General features: G+C 41.6%; 1 protein-coding gene across 4 annotated transcripts in view; it reads left to right on the forward strand.

The window, feature by feature from the left end:
• The first annotated feature begins 17,479 nt into the window (after positions 1-17,479).
• Positions 17,480-25,318, forward strand: part of rbms1a (RNA binding motif, single stranded interacting protein 1a) — a 69,300-nt gene continuing 61,461 nt past the window's right edge. For 3 of the 4 annotated variants that reach the window (XM_034195173.1, XM_034195166.1, XM_034195182.1), the window contains exon 1: positions 17,482-17,996. In XM_034195173.1, the coding sequence (XP_034051064.1) occupies positions 17,946-17,996 (51 nt within the window). In that variant the 5' untranslated portion in view covers positions 17,482-17,945. Of the gene's footprint in view, positions 17,997-25,318 lie in introns of all 4 variants that reach the window. The other variant, XM_034195191.1, reaches the window with a different exon arrangement.

Consider the following 25,318-nt stretch of genomic DNA (forward strand, 5'->3'; position numbering starts at 1 on the left):
GGAGTGCTGTTAAACGATCTAGAGTGTTTTCTCATTGGAAACGTTTGAAACCTGATATAATTTTTTTGCAGGAGACACACATGAGAAAGAAGGATCAGGTCAGATTGAGATGTCCATGGGTGTCTGAAGTCTTCCATTCTAACTTCAACAGTAAGGCCAGGGGGGTTGCCATTTTGATTGGTAAATCTGTTCAAGTTACACTGACTAATTCCGTTTCTGACAGAGACGGCAGCTATTTGATTGTTTTGGGCACAATTTTTAATTCTCCAGTTCCATTGGTTAATGTTTATGCACCAAACTTTGATAATCCAGGGTTTATGAATAGGTTGTTTGGAAGTCTGCCTTCACTCAATAATCATTTTTTGATTTTTGCTGGGGACATGAATTGCTCAATTAATCCACTTTTAGACCGGTCCAGATCTGGCTCTGTCCACTCTCAAATGGCCAAAACACTCTCCTCTTTTATGTCCAGTGGAGGCTATGTTGATCCAACTCAGCCACATGGGGTGTGCAGCCAGTACATTCTGAGTGCCGGTCCCAAGCCCGGATAAATGAGGAGGGTTGCATCAGGAAGGGCATCCAGCGTAAAACAAGCCAACCCAACTATGCAGACTCAGAATCAAATTCCCATACCGGATAGATCACAGACCGGGTTAACAACGTCCGCCACCGGTGCTATTGCCCAACAGGGTGCCGGTGGAAATTGGGCTACTGCTGGGTGAAGACGACGAAGAAGAGGAGGAAAACGTTGCCACAAACAGCGGGAGAAGAAGAAAACTGGAAGGGTGGAAATGAGAGTGGGGACTTTGAATGTTGGTAGTATGACTAGTAAAGGGAGAGAGCTGGCTGATATGATGGAGAGGAGAAAAGTAGACATATTGTGTGTGCAAGAGACCAAGTGTAAGGGAAGTAAGAGCAGGAGCATCGGCGGTGGGTACAAGTTGTTGTACCATGGTGAGGACAGGAAGAGAAATGGTGTTGGGGTCATTTTAAAGGAAGAGTATGTTAAAAGTGTGTTGGAGGTTTAGCGAGTGTCTGACAGGGTGATGAGTGTGAAGTTGAAAATTGAAGGGGTGATGATGAATATCATCAATGCATATGCCCCACAGGTAGGTTGTGAGATGAAGGAGAAAGAAGATTTCTGGAGTGTGTTAGATGAGGTGGTGGAGAGTGTGCCCAAGCATGAAAGAGTGGTGATAGGAGCAGACTTCAATGGGCATGTTGGTGAAGGGAACAGAGGTGATGAGGAAGTAATGGGTAGATATGGTATCAAGGATAGGAATGGGGAAGGACAGATGGTAGTTGATTTTGCAAAAAGGATGGAAATGGCTGTGGTGAATACCTACTTTAAGAAAAGGGAGGAGCACAGGGTAACATATAAGAGTGGAGGAAGGTGCACACAGGTGGACTACATTCTTTATAGGAGATGCAAGCTAAAAGAAATCACAGACTGTACAGTGGTAGCAGGAGAGAGTGTCACTAGACAGCATAGGATGGTTGTTTATAGGATGACTTTAGAGGTAAAGAAGAAGAAGCGAGTGAGAGCTCAACAAAGGATCAGATGGTGGAAGCTGAAGGAGGAAGACTGTTGTGTGAAATTTAGCGAGCAGGTGAGAGAAGCATTGGTTGCAGGGGAAGCAATTTTGGACAACTGGAAAAGTACTGCAGATGTGGTGAGGGAGACAGCTAGGGCAGTACTGGGTATGACATCTGGACAGTGGAAGCAAGACAAGGAGACTTGGTGGTGGAATGAAGAGGTCCAGGAAAGCATAAGGAGAAAGAGGTTGGCAAAAAAGTTTTGGGATAGTCGGAGAGATGAAGAAAGTAGATAGGAGTACAAGGAGATGCGGCGTAAGGTGAAAAGAGAAGTGGCAAAAGCAAAGGAAAAGGCATATTGTGAGCTGTACAAGACGTTGAATAGTAAGGAAGGAGAAAAGGACTTGTACCGATTGGCCAGACAAAGGGACAGAGCTGGAAAGGATGTGCCGCAGCTAGGGTGGTAAAACATGCACATGGTAATGTGCTGACAAATGAGGAGTGTGTGTTGAGAAGGTGGAGGGAATATTTTGAAGAGCTGATGAATAAAGAAAATGAGCGAGAGAAAAGGCTGGATGATGTGGTGAGAGTAAATCAGGAAGTACAAGAGATTAGCAAGGAAGAAGTGAGGGCTGCTATGAAGAGGATGAAGGGTGGAAAGGCAGTTGGTCCAGATGACATTCCAGTGGAGGCATGGAAATGTCTAGGAGAGATGGCAATAGAGTTTCTAACCAGATTGTTTAATAAAATCTTGGAAAGTGAGAGGATGCCTGAGGAGTGGAGACGAAGTGTGCTGGTTCCTATTTTCAAGAACAAGGGTGATGTGCAGAGCTGCAGTAACTACAGAGGCATAAAGCTGATCAGCCACAGCATGAAGTTATGGGAAAGAGTAGTAGAAGCTAGGCTTAGAAAACAGGTGAAGATCTGTGAGCAGCAATATGGTTTCATGCCGAGAAAGAGCACTATAGATGCAATGTTTGCTCTGAGAATACTGTTGGAAAAGTACAGAGAAGGACAGAAAGAGTTACATTGTGTGTTTGTGGATTTAGAAAAAGCTTATGATAGGGTGCCAAGAGAAGAGTTGTGGCATTGTATGAGGAAGTCTGGAGTGGCAGAGAAGTATGTTAGGGTAGTGCAGGACATGTACAAGAATAGTGTGACAACAGTGAGATGCGCAGTTGGAATGACAGACTCATTCAAGGTGGGGGTGGGATTACACCAAGGATCAGCTCTGAGTCCTTTCTTGTTTGCAGTGGTTGACGGATGAGATCAGACAGGAGTCCCCATGGACTATGATGTTTGCAGATGACATTGTGATCTGTAGTGAGAGTAGAGAGCAAGTTGAGTCTAGTCTGGAGAAGTGGAGATATGCTTTGGAGAGAAGGGGAATGAAAGTCAGTAGAAGCAAGACTGAGTACATGTGTGTGAATGAGAGGGAGCCCAGTGGAATAGTGCAGTTACAAGGAGTAGAAGTGATGAAAGTAGATGAGTTTAAATATTTGGGGTCAACTGTTCAAAGTAATGGAGAGTGTGGTAGAGAGGTGAAGAAGAGAGTGCAGGCAGGGTGGAGTGGGTGGAGAAAGCTGGCAGGAATGATTTGTGACCGAAGAATATCAGCAAGAGTGAAGGGGAAAGTTTACAAAACAGTAGTGAGGCCAGCTATGTTGTATGGTTTAGAGACGGTGGCACTAACAAAAAGACAGGAGGCAGAACTGGAGGTGGCAGAGCTGAAGATGTTGAGATTCTCTTTGGGAGTGACAAGAATGGACAAGATTAGGAATGAACATATCAGAGGGACAGCTCAGGTGGGACGGTTTGGAGACAAAGTCAGAGAGGTGAGATTGAGATGGTTTGGACATGTGCAGAGGAGGGACCCAGGATATATAGGGAGAAGGATGCTGAGGATGGATCCACCAGGCAGGAGGAAAAGAGGGAGACCAAAGAGGAGGTTCATGGATGTGCTGAGAGAGGACATGCAGGTGGTTGGTGTGACAGAGAAAGATACAGAGGACAGGGTGAGATGGAAACGATTGATCTGCTGTTGCAACCCCTAACGGGAAAAGCCGAAAGACAAAGAAGAAGGAGGCTATGTTGATCCCTGGAGATCACGCAATCCCATTAGTAGATAATATTCCTTTTATTCTCACGTACATCGCATTTTTTCCCTTATAGATTATTTTTTTATGGATGCCAAACTTTTGCCTAAGGTTATAGATGTAAAGTATCACCCGATAGTTATTTCGGACCATTCTCCAGTTTCACTGGACATTCAGATCTCACAGGGTCCTCGTTACTTATCACCATGGAGATTTAACACCTCCTTATTATCAGATGACAAATTCTGCACATTTATTACTAAGGCGATAGATGATTTCATTTCTTTTAATCAATCAGACTCTGACCCTATATCTAAAGCTTTGCTGTGGGAGTCTTTAAAAGCCTACCTGTGGGGCCAGATTATTTCATATTCCGCACATGTGAAAAAATTAAGAGAATCAAATGTAAAGAAATTATCCGCTGAGATAAAATCTCTTGATCAACAATTACCAACGACTCAATGTGATAACTTAGTCAAGCGTAGAGTGGCATTACAAACCGACTTGGACCTTATCACAACAGCTGAAGCAGAACGTCTATTATTGCACTCTCACACCAAATACTACGAACATGGTGATAAGTCAGGAAGATTATTAGCTCATCAATTACGTCGTCAAGCATCCTCTCGATTGATACCGCATATTAAAGATGGAACGGGAGCTTTGGTGGAGGAACCTAAATCTATCAACTCAGTTTTTTCTACTTTTTACAAGCCTCTGTACAGTTCGGAATTTTCTTCAGATGTGAGAGACATGAATAATTTTTTAGATGATCTTGATTTCCCTACCATAAGCCAAGAATCAGCTACTCTATTAAATTCGGAACTGACTGTCCAGGAACTATCCTTCGCTTTACGTAGCATGAATAATCTCAGAGCTCCTGGCCTTGATGGATATCCGGTTGAATTCTTCAAAACGTTTCAGACTAAATTAATTCCTTTATTACACTCAGTATATGTTGAATCTCTGTCCTCTGGTAGCCTTCCTCCTACATTAAGACAGGCCTCAATTAGCCTCTTACTAAAAAAGGATAAGGATCCTGATCTCTGCACTTCCTATAGACCTATTTCTTTGATGAATGTTCATACCTGTAATCATACCTTAGATCTTGTTCTGACTTATGGTATGGAAATTGAAGACTTAACAGTATTCCCTGAAAACTCACTTCTGTCTGATCATTTGTTAATAACATTTACATTTACTCTGATGGACTACCCAGCAGTGGGGAATAAGTTTCATTACACTAGAAGTCTTTCAGAAAGCGCTGTAACTAGGTTTAAGAATATGATTGTTTCTTTATGTTCTCTAATGCCATATACCAACACAGTGCAGAGTAGCTACCTAAACTCTGTGAGTGAGATAGAGTATCTCGTCAATAGTTTTACATCCTCATTGAAGACAACTTTGGATGCTGTAGCTCCTCTGAAAAAGAGAGCCTTAAATCAGAAGTGCCTGACTCCGTGGTATAACTCACAAACTCGCAGCTTAAAGCAGATAACCCATAAGCTGGAGAGGAAATGGCGTCTCACTAATTTAGAAGATCTTCACTTAGCCTGGAAAAAGAGTCTGTTGCTCTATAAAAAAAGCCCTCCGTAAAGCTAGGACATCTTACTACTCATCACTAATTGAAGAAAATAAGAACAACCCCAGGTTTCTTTTCAGCACTGTAGCCAGGCTGACAAAGAGTCAGAGCTCTATTGAGCCGAGTATTCCTTTAACTAGTAATGACTTCATGACTTTCTTTGCTAATAAAATTTTAACTATTAGAGAAAAAATTACTCATAACCATCCCAAAGACATATCATTATCTTTGGCTGCTTTCAGTGTTTGGTTAGACTCCTTCTCTCCGATTGTTCTGTCTGAGTTATTTTTATTAGTTACTTCCTCCAAACCATCAACATGTCTATTAGACTCCATTCCTACCAGGCTGCTCAAGGAAGCCCTACCATTAATTAATGCTGCGATCTTAAATATGATCAATCTATCTTTATTAGTTGGCTATGTACCACAGGCTTTTAAGGTGGCAGTAATTAAACCATTACTTAAAAAGCCATCACTTGACCCAGCTATCTTAGCTAATTATAGGCCAATCTCCAACCTTCCTTTTCTCTCAAAAATTCTTGAAAGGGTAGTTGTAAAACAGCTAACTGATCATCTGCAGAGGAATGGTCTATTTGAAGAGTTTCAGTCAGGTTTTAGAATTCATCATAGTACAGAAACAGCATTAGTGAAGGTTACAAATGATCTTCTTATGGCCTCAGACAGTGGACTCATCTCTGTGCTTGTTCTGTTAGACCTCAGTGCTGCTTTTGATACTGTTGACCATAAAATTTTATTACAGAGATTAGAGCATGCTATAGGTATTAAAGGCACTGCGCTGCAGTGGTTTGAATCATATTTATCTAATAGATTACAATTTGTTCATGTAAATGGAGAATCTTCTTCACAGACTAAAGTTAATTATGGAGTTCCACAAGGTTCTGTGCTAGGACCAATTTTATTCACTTTATACATGTTTCCCTTAGGCAGTATTATTAGACAGCATTGCTTAAATTTTCATTGTTACGCAGATGATACCCAGCTTTATCTATCCATGAAGCCAGAGGACACACACCAATTAGCTAAACTGCAGGATTGTCTTACAGACATAAAGACATGGATGACCTCTAATTTCCTTCTTTTAAACTCAGATAAAACTGAAGTTATTGTACTTGGCCCCACAAATCTTAGAAACATGGTGTCTAACCAGATCCTTACTCTGGATGGCATTACCCTGACCTCTAGTAATACTGTGAGAAATCTTGGAGTCATTTTTGATCAGGATATGTCATTCAATGCCCATATTAAACAAATATGTAGGACTGCTTTTTTGCATTTGCGCAATATCTCTAAAATTAGAAAGGTCTTGTCTCAGAGTGATGCTGAAAAACTAATTCATGCATTTATTTCCTCTAGGCTGGACTATTGTAATTCACTATTATCAGGTTGTCCTAAAAGTTCCCTGAAAAGCCTTCAGTTAATTCAAAATGCTGCAGCTAGAGTACTGACAGGGACTAGAAGGAGAGAGCATATCTCACCCATATTGGCCTCTCTTCATTGGCTTCCTGTTAATTCTAGAATAGAATTTAAAATTCTTCTTCTTACTTATAAGGTTTTGAATAATCAGGTCCCATCTTATCTTAGGGACCTCATAGTACCATATCACCCCAATAGAGCGCTCTCAGACTGCAGGCTTACTTGTAGTTCCTAGGGTTTGTAAGAGTAGAATGGGAGGCAGAGCCTTCAGCTTTCAGGCTCCTCTCCTGTGGAACCAGCTCCCAATTCAGATCAGGGAGACAGACACCCTCTCTACTTTTAAGATTAGGCTTAAAACTGTTGTGAAAGTGTCGTGACACAGACCCACAACAGGGGGCGTTAATGAACGGACAATGGATAAGCCAAAAGTAACAATTTAATGTTGTGAATCGCACAACGACGTACAGACAATAACAATATGGTGACTGTCAATCATACACCAGGTGACGTGTGGGCAGGCTCGACGATAGAAGACGCCTGGCGAGAGAAGAGCCGGATCCCACACAGCTTCCACCGCCAACGGAACTGAAGAACACCGGAGCCGCCAAGCCCTGCGCCCCAGGTGGCCGCTGTCTTCAGCAGTCAGACCCGGTACTGCTGGCAGAGAACAGAGACAGTCCTGATGAGTGTGAGGTCGCACACTCAGTAATCCCACAGTCTGTACACAATTAGGAGGGAGAACCTCCACCTCCAGCAACAATTTCACCCATGCAGCTCCTGTTGGTCTCTTTCCTGGATGGAGTGAGAGGCGAAGAACGTCGTCCTCTCACTGTCCGCCAATCCAGCCTCCGACAGAGCCCGCAGGAACACGGCTGCACACAGAACAATGTTTTGGACAACAATAATTACAGCAGAGAAGGTTACCTGAATGGTAGCTGATTTCTCGGCGGGGAGGTGGAGTTGCAGTCCGGCCTTTATGGTGGTGGTGATGAGTAGTGGATGAGTGACAGCTGGTACGGATGATGAGTGACAGCTGTCACTCCTGGTCGCTCCGACGCCCTCTCGTGCTTGAAGCCCGCACTTCAAGCAGGGCGCCATCTTGTGGTGGTGGGCCAGCAGTACCTCCTCTTCAGCGGCCCACACAACAAAAACTTTCCTTTTTGCTAAAGCTTATAGTTAGGGCTGGATCAGGTGACCCTGAACCATCCCTTAGTTATGCTGCTATAGACTTAGACTGCTGGGGGGTTCCCATGATGCACTGAGTGTTTCTTTCTCTTTTTGCTCTGTATGCACCACTCTGCATTTAATCATTAGTGATTGATCTCTGCTCCCCTCCACAGCATGTCTTTTTCCTGGTTCTCTCCCTCAGCCCCAACCAGTCCCAGCAGAAGACTGCCCCTCCCTGAGCCTGGTTCTGCTGGAGGTTTCTTCCTGTTAAAAGGGAGTTGTCACTGACCCAAAAACAGTTGTTCCTAATATAATCTCAATTTTCCATAGGTTTGGCTCTTTTTCAGGTTACAAAGTCAATGTTTCAAAGAGTGAATGCTACCCTGTCAATAAATCGGCAATGCAACTTTCTCCATCAGATGCCCCTTTTAAACTCACTCCGTCAGGATTTAAATATTTGGGGGTCAACCTGACTTGATCTTACAAATCTCTTTATCCGTCAAATTTCTTACCCTTATTGACTGAAGTGAGGGCAGACTTTCAGAGATGGAATTCCCTACCTCTCACTTTGATTGGTAGAATTAATACAGTTAAAATGGTTGTTCTACCACAGTTCCTATTTTTGTTTCAAAGTTTGCCCATTTTTTACCTAAACAGTTTTTTAAATTAATTGATTCTACAATTTCACATTTTATATGGAATGGCAAGGCACCTAGAGTTAGATTAAAAATACTTCAAAATTGTAAATTTGATGGTGGCCTCTCCTTGCCAAATTTTCAATTCTATTATTGGGCTGTGAATGAACTGGATGAAAAGGTTTGATGTGCCGTGGTGTCAATTGGTGGCTCAATTATGCTCCATGTCATCATTACCTGCCCTATTAACTGGTTCTGCAACTGTCAACCCCTCTGGCCTTACCAATAGTTCTGTGGTAGTTTCTAGTCTCAAGATATGGTTTCAATTCAGGAAGCAGTATGGATTTGCTGATCCTTCCTCTCTCACTCCTTTGTTAAGAAATCATGTGTTTAAACCTACATTTACTGACCCAGTCTTTTCCACATGGCATGAAAGAGGGCTGAAATGTTTTAAGGATTTTTACAAAGATGGTGTATTCTACTCATTTACAGACTTGGCACAGACATTTAACCTTCCACCCTCTCATTTGTTTAGGTTTTTCAGGTTAGAAATTGTGTAAAAACTATTTCCTGGTTTCCCACAACTCCCACCTGACCAAGTTTGAGCTGAGCTTATTCAATTAAATTCTTCTCAAAACCTTTAATCTCAAAAATGTATGGCAATATCCAAACTTATGATTGTAATTTGATCTCCAAAACCAAAGAGTCCTGGGAGCGTGAGTTGGGGCTGGCCCTTGATGATCACTGGTGGGACTTTGCACTACAGCTCATCCATAAAAGTACCATTTGTGCCCGCTTGTCTTTAATCCAATTTAAAGTTTTGTTTAGATGTCATTACTCAAAGACAAGACTAGCTCAGATTTTTCCATCCACAGTGGATGTTTGTGACAGGTGTGGTATGTCACCCTGTAATCTTACCCACGTTTTTCTCTTGCTCAGCACTCACAAATTATTGGCAGGTTTACTTTGATACTTTATCTAAAGTCCTCTCCAAAACAATAGATTTTTCACCCTATGTGGCTATTTTTGGTCTTCCAGAAAACTTCTCCAACTACTCATCCTTGCAGTTACAGGTTTTATCGTTTACATCCCTCACCGCCAGATGTCAAATTCTGTTACAGTGGAAATCTGTAAATGTCCCATCCAGCACTCAATGGATGAATGAGGTCATGTCTTTTTTGAAATTGGAAAAGATACGATATTCAAGGAAAGGTGACATAAACAAATTCTTTAAAAAATGGCAGCCTTTTATCGACTTTTTAAAAACTTCTTAAGCCAGCTCCCCCCCCCCCCCCCCCCCCATTTTAGTTATTTTTATTTATTTAACTTTAATTTTAACTCTTAAATTTACCATTTGGACTATTATTACTGAAAACTTTATATTTGGTATTCTCTGTAATGTTTTATTATTAACGTTTTTATTTTTTTATTGTTACTTCCTGTATAAAAAAGGAAAATATGTGTGCAACATTTTCTGTATAATTGTTTATTTTGTATTTGTTCACACTCCAACAAAATATATTAAACCAAAAGAAATCATGGAGGGGTCTGAAATCTTTGTCTTAGGTGCATGTCCACTGTGAGAGACATAATCTAAAAAAAAAAAAAATAATCCGGAAATCACAATGTATGATTTTTTAATAATTTATTTCTATGTTACTGCTGCAAATAAGTATTTCAACACCTGTGAAAAATCAATGTTAATATTTGGTACAGTAGCCTTTGTTTGCAATTACAGAGGTCAAACTTTCCTGTAGTTTTTCACCAGGTTTGCACACACTGTAGCAGGGCTTTTGGTCCACTCCTCCATACAGATCTTCTCCAAATCTTTCAGGTTTGGAGTTTCAGCTCCCTCCAAAGATTTTCTATTGAGTTCAGGTCTGGAGACTGGCCAGGCCACTCCAGAACCTTGAAATGCTTCTTACGGAGCCCCTCCTTAGTTGCCCTGGCTGTGTGTTTGGGGTCACTGTCATGCTGGAAGACCCAGCCATGACCCATCTTCAATGCTCTTACTGAGGGAAGGAGGTTGTTTGCCAAAATCTTGCAATACATGACCCCATCCATCCTCCCTTCAATACGGTGCAGTCGTCCTGTCCCCTTTGCAGAAGAGCACCCCCAGAGTATGATGTTTCCACCCCCATGCTTCACAGTTGGGATGGTTTTCTTGGGGTTGTTCTCATCCTCTAAACATGGTAAGTGGAGTTGATTCCAAAAAGCTCTATTCTGGTCTCATCTGACCACATGACCTTCTCCCATGCCTCCTCTGGATCATCCAGATGGTCACTGGTGAACTTCAAACGGGCCTGGACATGTGGTGGCTTGAGCAGGGGGACCTTGCTGCCCTGCAGGATTTTAAACCATGACAGCATCATGTGTTACTAATGTAATTTTTGTGACTGTGGTCCCAGCTCTCTTCAGGTCATTGACCAGGTCCTCCTGTGTAGTTCTGAGCTTTCTCAGAATCATCCTTACCCCACAAAGTGAGATCTTGCATGGAATCCCAGACCGAGGGAGATTGACAGTCATCTTGTGTTTCTTCCACTTTCTAATAAATAATCATAACAGTTGTCTTCTACCAAGCTGCTTGCCTGCCTTGTGCAGGTCTACAGTTTTGTCCCTGGTGTCCTTAGATGGCTTTTTGGTCTTGGCTATGGTGGACAGGTTGGAGTGTGATTGATTGAGTGTGTGAACAGGTGTCTTTTATACAGGTAATAAGTAAATAGGTGCAATTAATACAGGTAAAGAGTGCAGAATAAGAGGGCTTCTTAAAGAAAAATTAACAGGTCTGTGTGAGCCAGAATTCTTGCTGGTTGGTAGGGGATTTGCAGCAGTAACATACAAATAAATTATTAAAAAAATCATACATTGTGATTTCTGGATTTTTTTTTATTTTTTAGATTATGTCTCTCACAGTGGACATGCACCTAAGATGAAAATTTCAGACCCCTCCATGATTTCTAAGTGGGAGAACTTGCAAAGTCGCAGGGTGTTCAAATACTTATTTTCCTCAGTGTACATTACACATACATTATGAGTCAGTACACAAATTTCTTGATAAAATGTAATATGTACAGTTGGGGAAAGTAGAATTTGTGTTGTATCCTTAGACTGGTAGGAATGGTAGGAAGTCCACTACTTACATTTACAAAAAAAAGGGGTTGCACAGGCCTAAGAAAGACTTGGCTGTAAACAGAAATGGAATTGTTACTGTCCTTTATTTGCTGAATACAATCTTGTTCATTCATCATTCATTTTCTATTCATATGGGGGAGTCACAGGGGGCTGGAGCCTATACCAGCAGTCATAGGGCGAGAGGCAGTGTATACACTGGACAGGATGCCAGTCCATCGTATAGCCACATAGAGAGCGGTTGCGTGACCTACTTTAAAGTCACCTCACTTTTTTGCAGCTGCCATATTGGATCCCAGCAATGGAACCAAACAAAGACACAAGTAGTAGTTTTAAAGACATTCCTTATAATAGCAGAGACCGACATGAACAGAAAGTTCTGATGATTGGTGGCATTGATCCCTATTCTTTGTCACTGAAAGATTTTGATGGTATAAATTTGCCAAAAAATAGAATTTTGAGGCATTTTAACTTCCTTGTTCTGGAAACAAGTTTCTACACAGGCAAACAAATGAAAGCGTACAAAGTCTTGGAAGCCCATAAATATTTTAGCAGTGGATGGGTGATTGACATCAAGACCAAAAGTATTGGCAATGACAGAGTCTTAGTGTACGCAAGGGTAAGTTCGTGCACTGAAAATCAAACATCTGTGATCAATTATTGAAGTGATATTTATTATTTTATTTTTGAATGAATGAATGAATGAATTTATTTATTTGGCACACATAGTTCCAGAACAACAAAAAAAACTTACAAAGAAATAAAGAAATAGTCCAACAATGCATCCATGCACCCGAAAGGGTGTAGGCACAAGCAAAAGCTTGTAAATGTCTACCCCTTTAATCAAAATAAAAATTATACATATGTATATAAAATTATACATATACCCATGATAACTAATACAATGTATAAACTGATCCTTGAATTAAAATTTCAAAACCACAAACATGCAAGCAGCAGTGCACCAAAAACAAAACAAAATCAATAAACCTAATTTAACATGGTATAGCAAGTAACGAATAATTTTTGTAGAGCCTTTTAAAGCCAACCAAACCACCGAGTGATTTTATGTTATCCGGGCAATTATTCCAAATATTAACACCTTTAACAGATACACAATGACTTTTTATGGTACTTTGAATTGTTGATTTCTGAAGTAATAATATTCCTCGTAAATTATAAATTCATTTTAAACAGGTCCTGGACATATTGTGGTAGAAATTAATTTTTTACTTTGAACATAATTTGTGTTATGATATAATCAATCAAGTCCCAAAATTTCAAAATATGCAAACAGACAAACAAAGGATTTGTTAGCTCACAATATGGTTTCTTACTAATAATTTGTACAGCTTTCTTTTGAAGTAAAAATATAGGATTTGTATTAGTTTTGTAGGTGGTTCTCCAAACTTCAATACAGTAGGTCATGTATGAAACAAGTAATGAATGATATAAGGTAACTAATGAGTGTTGGAGGAGGAAGTCTTGTGCTTTATACAAAATGGAAATGATGTTTAACATTTTAGATTTAACATAATTTATATGTGTTTTCCATCTTTGATTATTGTCATGAAAGACCCCAAGAAATTTAGTTTCATTTTCGAGTTCAATTTCAACATCGTGTACTCGTAAATTTCTACATGAATTCCTGTGCTTATTACCAAATATGATACACTTTTTTTTTTATCAAAGTGAAGTGACAATTTGTTAGAATCAAACCATTCCTTAACCCTCTGTTGTTCCCTCTCCATCCTGTCCCAAATGATCCCCACTACAAAACACAACAAACGATCCCCACTACAAACTTAGAAACCGGTGTTACCCGCGTCGCAGTCAGAACGGTCCCCCCTTCTGATCGGTCCCCCTGCCTTCACCGCGCATACGTAATTTTGGAGCATCAATAGCGATTCACTAATTATTGCTTTGTCTCTGCTTAAAACTGCACTCCAGTCATCATCTAGCTCAGCGACAGATCTCTGAAGCTTTTGTACAACAATCATTTCCACATAAATTCAGCATTATTTCATAATTAAAGACAAGGGACTGATCAGAGCCCGACATCTGAATAAGACTCTCTTAGTCTGACGCTCTACACCCAAACCGATCAAACGGAATGTTATTATTAACCATCAGATGACAAAGTAAAACCTCTTAAATCATTCTGAAGTCAGTTTTAAGCAGAAATGAGGTGATAATCTGTTAATGGCGGAATGATTTGGAGCTTTGCTGCATCAATTTTTTCTTGAAACTGTGAGAGACCTCCAGGTGGACACCATTCGGAAAATTAATATGGCTTTCAGGGACGATTTTATGGGGATTACACAGATTAAGGAGTGCTTCAGCCGGTTTAAAGACCGCCCACAGCGTCTGAGAGCGCACCGCGCTCCAAGCGCCGATCGACAGGCTCAAACCCCGCTGAAACAACCAGATCATTTCCAACGTGAAGGCTTTGTTGATCCGGGACGTCGTCTGACTTTCACAAAAAGGCAGAAGGCGTGGACATCAGCACTTTTTCGGCACATTCCACTGTTACAGGAGTTTTTTTCATGGAAAAAGAAGGGTATGAATGCGCCACCATGCCACTCATGGCGCCGGACAAAACCACCTCTGTGGTGGTCTCTCATGATGGCTTTCAGGTGGCTTTCAGACAGCTTCCGGTTGCTTTTCAGTCGTGTGAATATCCGAGAAATTGAGCATGAGCTGGACATGCCCCAACATGTCCTGTGAGGCTTCATCACGGCGTTGCTTTGAGCCATGCGGCTCCGCCGCGACACGCAGGATTCCTCCACTCCTCTTTCCATGACAAAAACTCCTGTAACAGTGGAATATGCCGTTCATTTCTAAACTGGATGCTGTCTTGATCCGGTATGTCGTCTGACTAGCACAGGAATTGCGGAAGACGTGTTATGTGTCGGACGCAGCCCGGAGAACCGACCAGCATTTGAAGGACCCAGTATAAAATAAGCAGAGCACGGTACAAAAGATAACAGAGTTTAATGAACATAACAGTGCTGTGAAAAAATATAAAAGTGCGCGGTCTGGCGTGGTGGTTTTGCGGTGCGCTCCCAGCAGTGCCAACGGTCCGGAGCCAGAACCAATTCGGACCCAAGGACCCCGCCGACACCCCCCAGGTGGCCGCCACAAACCGAGTCTCAGGAAGTGTGCTGACGAGCGTGAGACCTCACCCTCTCCTCTTTCACAGACCATGCATCAAACCTGGACGTTCTCTGCATCCACTGATGATGAGATGGCTCCCGAGACGACGATCTCACCTGTCTGGTCACAAGGTCGAGTCTCTGGCAAATACACACTGTGTACTCCAGTCTTAAATGCCACCATGTTCCAATCCATTGTAGATGCACCACAGCTGTGAGTCCTGACGAGCCGCAGGTGATCAGCCTCAGGTGATCAGGGTGAGGTCCTGATAAACTCAGCTACACAGCCACTCAGTCCCAAATGCAAGCCACCTGGAAGGAAAAACAAAAGACAGGACAGAAAACAGAAACAAAAGGCAGCCAGGCCCCCCCAGCCACACAACAAGACGTGGACATCAGCACTTTTTCGGCACATTGAGACAGACGTGCGGAGGAATCCCGCGCATCGCGACGGAGCCGCATGGTGCAAAGCAACGCCGTTATGAAGCCTCACAGGACATGTTGGGGCATGTCCAGCTCATGCTCAACTTCTCGGATAATCACACGACTGAAAAGCAACCGGAAGCCGTCTGAAAGCCACCTGAAAGCCGTCCTGAGAGACCAACACGGAGGTGGCTTTGTCCCGCGCCATGAGCGACACGGTGGCGCATTCATCCACTTCTTTTTCCATGAAAAAAACTCCTGTAACAGTGGAATGTGCCGAAAAAGTGCTGATGTCCACGCCTTCTGCTTTTTTGTGAAAGTCAGACGACGTCCCAGATCAACAAAGCCTTCACGCTGGAAATGATCTTGTTGTTTCAGCGGGGTTTGAGCCTGTTGATCGGCGCTCGGAGCACGCTGCGCTCTCAGATGCTCTGGGCGGTCTTTAAACCGGCTGGAGCACTCCTTAATCTGTGTAATCCCCATAAAATCGTCCCTGAAAGCCATATTAATTTTCCGAATGGTGTCCACCTGGAGGTCTCTCACAGTTTCAAGAAAATATTGATGCGGCAAAGCTCCAAATCATTCCGCCATTTCCTTAACGACAAGAGGGGTGGACCAGTGCTCACTCAAAGCCTGCTCACAGGCGAATGACACAACCGACAAGCGTGAAAAAAACTCACGCATGCGCACGAAGGTTCAAGCTTGGCTGATGCAATCCAATCACACATGATTCAAATCCATATGGTTTTTGAAAAATATAAAAAGGTCCGATACTTTTCTAACAGACCTCGTATATATACAGTATGTGTGTGTAGGGTATGTAATTCCATACCCTACTTTTATAAATTTGAATATTTTAATCATGTGGAAGCAGAATCAATTCAAACTCATTCTAACAAACAATCAATACCTACTATAAACAAAAAAACATAAATGAACTACACCTTTGCACATGCACATAATATTTATTCATTAAAATTACAAAAATCTCAATAAAATTTGGAACGGGGCAATTCCATACCCCATTAACGTTAACAGTAAAACATTCAACAATGTCAGAAATTCAGTCATATAACTTTTAGTCAATCTTGAAATTTAAACTTTAAGGAAACAACAACAACTTGCTAAACCCATTGTAGTTTCACATTCCAATAGAATATCAAAACATATATTAAAAGATAGATAAAATAGTAATTTAAAAAGACAACATTCACATTTTTTTAATCATTAAATATATGTGTGAGTAATCCCATATCAATTAATGTATTCCTAAGAAATTAAGCATTTCCTAACAACCCATTGTTTACCTCTGGGGTAATTCCACACCCAGTGGTATGGATTTACCCCATTCACAGTGTTGAGAATATGTCAAATCATTTTACAACTGAGACTGCAGGTCAAGATATAATATCTATTTTTACATTATTAGATCCTTTATTTTGAAAACGTATCAATTCTCTACAAACACTTAAGAGTTTATAAAACATACATACCAAAATGCAAGCTTGGATGGTGTAGTTTTGGACACTAAAAATATGGATTGTTTTTTTGTTGTCTGCTCAACTGCCATATTTTTGGCCAGACAGGTTCAAAGGTCAACAGCCAATCAGAAGCCTTGTTATAAAATATACCTGAAATATAACTTTCTCCCCTCCAATCCTAAAGACCCATAACCAGGAGAAAAAAAAATCTGATTATGGAATTGCCCCGGGTATGGAATTACCTGGGTCTGCCCTATATATGTGTATACACACACACACACACACACACACACACACACACACACACACACACACACACACACACACATATAGATAGATAGATAGATAGATAGATAGATAGATAGATAGATAGATAGATAGATAGATACACGAAAACACTGAAAACATTTTTATTGTGTGAAAAAAAATTGAAAAAACTACCCTGTTGCTAAAAATTAATACATATATATACAACATTGAAAACATTTTTATTGTATGAAAAAAAATTGTACATAAAAACACACATCAATGGAAGAAAAAAATTTACAAGAAACCATAGTAATACTGATCATATCTATTTTTAAAAATATTTACAGTAGGTGAGTTTACAATGTGGCTGGGTAAATATTCCAAAGGGCTACTACCCTGTTGCTAAAAAATAATTATATATATATATATATATATATATATATATATATATATATATATAGTTTTATTTGATTGCCTGCTGATGGTGTGACATGTAGGATGGGGGAGGGGAACAGAAGAGGAAGAGGGCGTGCGTGCGTGCGTGCGTGTGTGTGGTTCGGGGGGGGGGGGGGGGGAGGGGGGAGGAATGTTTGGTATGTGCGGGCGACGACAACGTGACAGGCGGCGCGTGCTCCCTGATGCTAATTAGGCGGCTACAAAATTAAAGTCAAAAGCGCTTGTGTCTAATTAAACGCTGGCGGGGCTCAACCCGGCGCGCGTCCGCCACCAAAAACAGACAATGAGCCGGAGTTTATATCCAGATAGCCGCTCCCTGAGCGGGCGTGGAACCCCCCCGCGAAGGCGGAGATGGTTCAGTCTGTAGTAGGACGTCGTAGATCAATGAAGCGGGCCAGCCTTGGCCCAGCGTCGCCCGGTGTGCGGATGTGCCAGTGCGGGGCTGCAGAGGACATTACAGCCTTTATTACTGTGTTAAACACCACCGACACGATGCGGATTTTTTAAACCCAGATTGGATATTTTATCTTCTGGAGTCCGTCTCGTGGCGTTCGTGCTTAAAAACTCTTTACTCGGACATAAAATACACTCGTGTCCTCCAGGATGATATTTGCAAATACAGGCAACCCGCTGAAGGCAGCAAATCGTAAGCAGGTAGAAAAAACAAACACACACACACATTAATTTTCTTTCACTACATTTGGCAGCAGCCATTATTTTGTATACTGACTCGTGACATTGGGAAGCCCTTAGCAGCTAATATGTGGGACATTTGACGCTAAAACCTCTTTAAAACTCTTAAAATCAACCGACCCTCATCATATGTGCGCTTGTTTTACCTGCCAAACAGGAAGTGAGAGAGAGAAGACAACATATGCTGACCTGATCTACAGAGAGCTGCAAGCGTCCACATAACCCAGTTTACTCAAGCATCCATCCGCTGTGGTCGATGCTGTGTGTAGTCCATTACAGCTTAATGGCTTCTGGCTTCATTCTGCATCCCTCATTTTTACCGCCCGGGTGAAAAAGAGGGCAAAAGGGCAATAAAAGTGTTAGAATCTTTACTAGTTGTTGGATAATCAAAAGTTGATTACACCCCTGCGATGGTCAAACTGCAAAAAGTATGCCCTCTGATAGGGGTGAAATGGAAATGAAATGTGCCTGTAGAAGAAGCAATCATGTATGTTGTGTTAATCTTTGCAGTTTAATGGTCGGCACTGCAGTTTTGTCAATCCCAGCAGGGAGTAGATAGAATTTGTTGGAGACTGACAGCAGGTGTGATCTGTGAGCTTTAATGGCCCACTTTAATATTGCTTTAGATTACTGTAAGTGGACAATTATTACGTTTCAGTGCATTTTCTCTTCCATTTCGTCACATTGTGATGTTCGGTCAGTGTTCCTTTGCGTCACTCTATGATCCGTAAGGTTGCCCCTTTGCATCATATCCTGATAAAAGGGGACGTGTGTTGCCAAGTGGTTAATGTACTTGGTTTCAGTGCGGAAGGTTCCCGGTTCGACTACCACCCCTACCACATTTCTCCATGTAATGTGGAGTTGCGTCAGGAAGGGCATCCAGCGTAAAATTTGTGCTAATTCAACATGCAGATCCACCTTGGATTTGCTGTGGCAACCCCAAGTACAAAACAAGGGAGCAGCCGAAGGGACTTACTTTAGTTTCTCTCTGATAACAGACAGAAATATCTGCTTGGCGTGCATTCCTTCAGGGACATTCATTTATGTTACAGTTATGGTTGTGGTTAGCATTTCCATGCTCATCACACAGTCAAGCACAGGTGGTACCCAACTTGTCACATATTGATGTTTTTGTCAGTGTGATAAGTTGGGAGTGAGACTGCCTTGTGTATTTTCATTCAGTCTAGTTTACAGGTACAACTAACAGTTATTTTTATAAATAATAAGTCAACCAAATTTTTTTTTGATTGATCAATTCTTCTCTCAGCTGCTCCCGTTATGGGTCGCCACAGCAGATCAGTCATTTGCTTCTCACCCTGTCATCTGTATCTTCCTTTTTCACAACAACCACCTGCAAGTCCTCCCTCACCACATCCATAAAGCTTCTCTTTGGCCTCCCTCTTCTCCTCCTGCCTGGTGGCCCCATCCTCATTATCCTTTTCCCTATAAATACACTGAGTCCCTCCTTTGCACATGTACAAACCATCTCAGTCTCACCTCTCTGAGTCTCCAAACTGTCCCACTGGAGTTGTCCCTCTGATATGTTCATTCCTAAAGAGAATTGCCACCTCATCTAACTCACTCCAGAAATTTTCTTTCCCCTTCCTCTTGCAACATACCTATGGGGCATATGCACTGATGATATTCATCATCACCCTTTCAATTTCCAACTTCACACTCATCACCCTGTCGGACACTTGTTTAACCTCCAACACACCATTATCTTACACGCTCACTCATCTTCAACCGCTTCTCCAAGATTGAGTTACAGGGGACTGGAGCTTATCCCAGCAGGCATAGGGTGTGAGGCAGGGTACACCCAGGACAGGATGCCAATCTCTTTACATACTTTTTCGCTCTTTCATTTTCTTCATTCATCAGATCCTCAAAATATTCCCTCCACCTTATTAACACACTGTCCTTGGTTATCAGCACATTACCATCTGTATCTTCTACCACCCTAACCTGCTGCAGATATTTCCCAGCTCTGTCCCTTTGTCTGCCCAATCGGTACAAGTCCTTTTCCCCTTCCTTAAGCCCCTTTCACACCGGGCCTGCTTCGACGTGTCTAGAGCATGACACGGGAGTGGATTTTCACTCCCGTCCCATCCCGCTCCCAGAAAAAAAAATCCCATCCTGCCCAATCCCGGACTGGAGTAAAAAAATAAATCCCATCCCACTCCTGTAAAGATGACTCCCAATCCCTCCCGCTCCCACTCAAAATCAGTCCCACTCCCATCCCACTCCCGTATGTCTTGCGCCGTGATGATCAATCAGGGACTTGTGATGTGGAGATGTCTGGAGTTTGACTGAAGATGTGAACATGTCCTGTATCTGGTAGCAGCCTGTGAGCAGGACTTATGTCTCTTTTGTCCTTTATTTCACAATTATGAGAGAGTTTTTGGAGAGAGCAGAAGCACCACAGCAGGGCAGGGGCGTAGCACCAAATTGTGGGCCCTAGGTACTAGCCATATTGAAGACCCTCCCCACTGTTATGTTCTTTTTTATTAACACAAACACCACATTTCTACTGCGTAGTCAAACCAGGTCTAAATCATGTATAACTTAGATCACACCTGGGAATCAGAACCCTTTTTAAAGTTGGGGGAGTAATATTGAGTTGGGGGGTCTGGGGGACCAAATCGCACCATTTTTCTAGAAAATGGTGCAATTTGGTCCCCCAGACCACCCAAGTCTATATAGCTAGCTTTCAAGCTCACCTCTCTTTTCAAATAATTTGGTTAGCAGCTGCTTTCCCTAATTTAGTTTTCTTTCCCTGTCCTTTTTTCTCTTCTTTTTTGAAATCCAGACTTTGATTTTTTTTTTTTTAGGAAAGACATTTTATTTCAGCCTAAACACCAGGGCTGCAACTAACGATTATTTTACTAATCAGTTCATCCGTCGATTATTTTTTCGATTAATCTTTTTTTTTTTTACTTACATGTGAGTTTTGCCATTATTTCTTTGAGTTATTATTAAAAGGCCTTTGTCACACAATATCAACGTTTGACCTTGTAACAAAGTTATGTTATATTCTCGTCAAAAACATACCTGGAGTAGTGTTTTGTTTTATTTTGCACATACATACATCACCGACACACCACAGAGATTTCCATCATGTTTAGATGCCTACAGCAACTATCTCAACCACTGACAACATATTACAGCAAGAGTACACAAAGTATTTTAAAGGCCTGACTAAAGTGTAATATGTTATATTTAATAAGATATTTTCATGAAAAAAGACACAAATGTGCAGTTTACTGCATTTTATTTTTTTCTTGTGTAAAAACACAGCTTAGATGTGGTTTGACCGAAACAAATTGTCATTAAACTTAAATAAAACAGGGATGAAGTGGAGGTTTAAGAGTCACTAGGTGTTCACAGGAAACACTTATTTCTATATTTATTTATGTTCTTTGTTAGTTGGTTTAATCTTTTCTGTTTTATCATATTCTTTTTGTCCGTTTCTCTAAAACTTTGTGGCATTATTAGTTATTATTACTATTATTGTTGTTGTTGTTTCTATTATTATTATTGATACATGAATAAAAATAAATGAATAAAATATTACAATTTGTAATACATTTGACTGTTTTACGACAACAAACGCTGAGTCATGAATTATTATAAAGAAAACAAATGTGCTGACAGCTGAAACAGCTTAATGCTAACTTTAACATTGAAAACGCCATAGACATGCTAACGTTTTAGCATCGGTCCCGTTTTTAAGTTATAAAATACATCTATCAACTGTTTCAGAAGACCATAACAGGTCAGATTAACATAAAAAGGTAAATGTTATTCACAGGCATATGCTCTTTAGGGTTTTAGTGGGGAAAAATTAAGATTAAGGGAAGTAAAGGTGATGGTCTAGTGGTTAAAGTGTTGGGCTTGAGTCCAGATGATCATGGGTTCAAATCCCCGCCTGACTGGAAAATCACTAAGGGCCCTTGGGCAAGGCCCCTATTTCTCCCGGTGTGTAGTGAGCGCCTTGTATGGCAGCACCCTGACATCGGGGTGAATGTGAGGCATAATTGTAAAGCGCTTTGAGCGTCTGATGCAGATGGAAAAGCTATATAAATGCAGTCCATTTAATAAAACAAAGCACCAGATCGAAGCAGTATTTCGATCTGCGAATCACTGCTTCGATCTGCGAATCACTGTTTCGATTGGTTCAAGGTTCAAAGCAAAGCTACACTGCAGAAACGGTTGATTTATATGGACGAAATGAAACATCTGCGGCAAAACAAAGTTATTTAACAACTAACTGATGACTAAATTAGTTGACAACTATTTTAATAATCGATTAAATCGATTAGTTGTTTCAGCACTGCTAAACACCTCTTCTTTTTGTGAGATCCCGTTTGGGATGTGTGTGTGTGGGGGGGGGGGCGGGGGGAGTGCTGCCTGTGAGCCTGGACTAAACTATTGTACAACTGTGCAGGGGTCGAAGGGCCCTCAGAGACTTTTCAATATTATTGTTAGAGCAGAATTATGTTTTGCAACATTTATACATTCATTCTAATTATATTCATTTACATCATGAATTGTATGGACATTAATTATATGCAACACAAAAATGTATTTAATGCCAGTTTTTTGTGGGCCACCCCATGCTCTGGGCCCTGGGTACATAGTACCCTTTACCCCCCAGTCCGACGCCCCTGCAGCAGAGGGAGCAGAGTTTTTTTTTTTTTTTTTTCTTTTTTTATTATGTGCGCGCGAGCGACTCGTCTATGGACAATATTTTATTAATTAACTACACAGATGTATAATAAAACAAATGGTGACTGGTTTCTAAACACAATTATGACAGTTTTTTGGGAAAGAGCGAGGAGCAGCAATCAGCTGAGCTTTTTTTACGTGCGCGCGCGAGCGAGTTCATCTGTGGAGAATATTTTATTAACTACACAGATGTATAATAAAACAAATGGTGACTGGTTTATAAACACAATTATGACAGAGTTTTGGGGGGGGAGACCAAGCAACAATACCACAGCAGACAGCAGAGTTTCTTTTTTTTATTATTATTGTTTACATGCGCGCGCGTGAACGGGACAGTTGGTCCTCAAACTGCGCCTGCAGGACCGCTGAAAGTGGCCGTCTTCCAGACACAGCTCCAGAAGCAAATAATGATACTGATAATGAGCTTTTCACAACAACTCGCTCTGTGTGATCAACATCCGTCACGTTAACTTAACTGACAACTGGAGCCGGCGAACGGAATGGAAGCTCCTCCTATTTGATGACGCACCGGGGCGAATTTTCGCAGCAAAAGCAGAGCGACACACCGAGTGAAGGAGGCGCGTCCGTCGCCACGCAACCCCCGCGAATTTGTAGCGTCTGATCGCGGTGTGAACGTGTATAATGTGTATACAGTATAACGTTACCTGATGCCAATTTATGATTTGTGCTGTGCTCCATTGTTGCCAAGCTATAAATCATGCAGGATTGTTGTTAGACTTTTTATACCGTGTACACAATGCAGTAAAATTATACCACTCAAAGAGCGCATGTGAACAATTAAAAGAAACAAAATGCTCTTTACAGCCTGGCTGCAGCTCCTCACGCTCACCTGCTCAAGTCCTCCTCTCACGATTGTGTTAAATAAAGTCCATTCAGAGCCAATTTTTGTAAGGATCAGGCGGGCTGTGATTCAAACTGACTAGGATTTCAACAAAACATGGCTCAGAGATGGAACCTACCAAGAAACAAACTTTCCCAAAATTTTTTGATGGAAAACCAAACGGTGACCTTGCCAGGGGTCATCAAAGTTCAAGGCACAATTACACAAAAACTGATATTTCATTAAATTCCCATCTTTCAAGTGGTGTAACATTCAGTGTCATCAAGTCCCCAAGCCAGTTTAACTGTCAAATGACTTATGGATGCAAACGCTTTAATCTTACATCTTATGGACTTTATTTAACACAATCGTGAGAGAACTTGAGGAGGTGAGAGTGAGGAGCTGCAGCAGCCAGGCTGCAGTAAGCATTTTTTTTTCTTTTAATTGTTCACATGTGCTCTTTCAGCGGTATAATTTTGCTGCACTGGGTACACGGTTTAAAAAGTTTGTGTCAACAATGCTGCGTGATTTATAGCTCGGCAACAATAGAGCACAGCAAGAATCATAAATTGGCGTCAGGTAACGTTATATTGTGTGGGTGTGGCATCCAGTCACGTTAAGTACCGGTAAGTTGCCTCAACTTGCGAGAAAACTTCTTCCTTTCTGCTGTCCTATGCTGTCCAGCTACGCTCTCCCACATGACCACCTTACAGTCTCTAATTTCTTTTAGCTGGCATCTCCTAGAAAGAATGTTGTCCACCTGTGTGCACCTTCTTCCACTCTTTTATGTCACCCTGTGCTCCTCCCTTTTCTTAAAGTAGTTGTTCACCACAGCCATTTCCATCCTTTTTGTAAAATCAACTACCATCTGTCCTTCCACATTCCTGTCATTGACACCATATGTACCCATCACTCTGTTCCCTTCACCAATGTGCCCACTGAAGTCCACTCCAGTCACTACTCTTTCATGCCTCGGCACACTCTCTCCACCACCTCATGTAACTCACTCCAAAAATCTTCTTTGTACTTCATCTTGCAACCTACCTATGGGGCATATGCACTGATGATATTTATCATCACCCCTTTAATTTCCAACTTCACACTTGTCACCCTGTCAGACACTCGCTTAACCTCCAACACACTCTTGACATACTTTTCTTTTTAACATACTTTACCTTTTAAAACACCATTTCTCTTCCTATCCACACCTTGATACAACAACTTGAACTCATCGCCCATGCTCCTGGTCTTACTTCCCTTCCACTTGGTCTCTTGCACACACAGTATGTCTACATTTCTCCTCTCCATCATGTCAGCCAGCTCTCTCTCTTTATCAGTCATACTGCCAACATTCAAAGTTCCAGCTATCACTTCCACCCTCCTAGTTTTTCTCTTCTCCCACACTCTCTGGGCACGTTCTCCTCCTCTTCTTCTTCCTGGCCCAACAGTAGCCCAATTTCCACTGGCATCCTCTTGGGCAGCGGCACAGGTGGCAGACCCGGGCCTCGATTGATCCGGTATGGAAATTCAATTTGTATTCTTCATGGTTATGTTGGCTTTTTTTCACGCCGGGTGCCCTTCCTGACGCACCCCTACTCATTTATCCAGGTTTGGGATCAGCACTCAAAATGTAGTGGCTGCACACCCCATGAATTTTATGGTTAATGCCGTCTGCTTCTACCCTTCTCATTTATCCAGGCTTGGGACTGGCACT

This window comes from Thalassophryne amazonica, chromosome 2, assembly GCF_902500255.1.
Source record: "Thalassophryne amazonica chromosome 2, fThaAma1.1, whole genome shotgun sequence".
Classification (NCBI taxonomy): Eukaryota; Metazoa; Chordata; class Actinopteri; order Batrachoidiformes; family Batrachoididae; genus Thalassophryne; species Thalassophryne amazonica.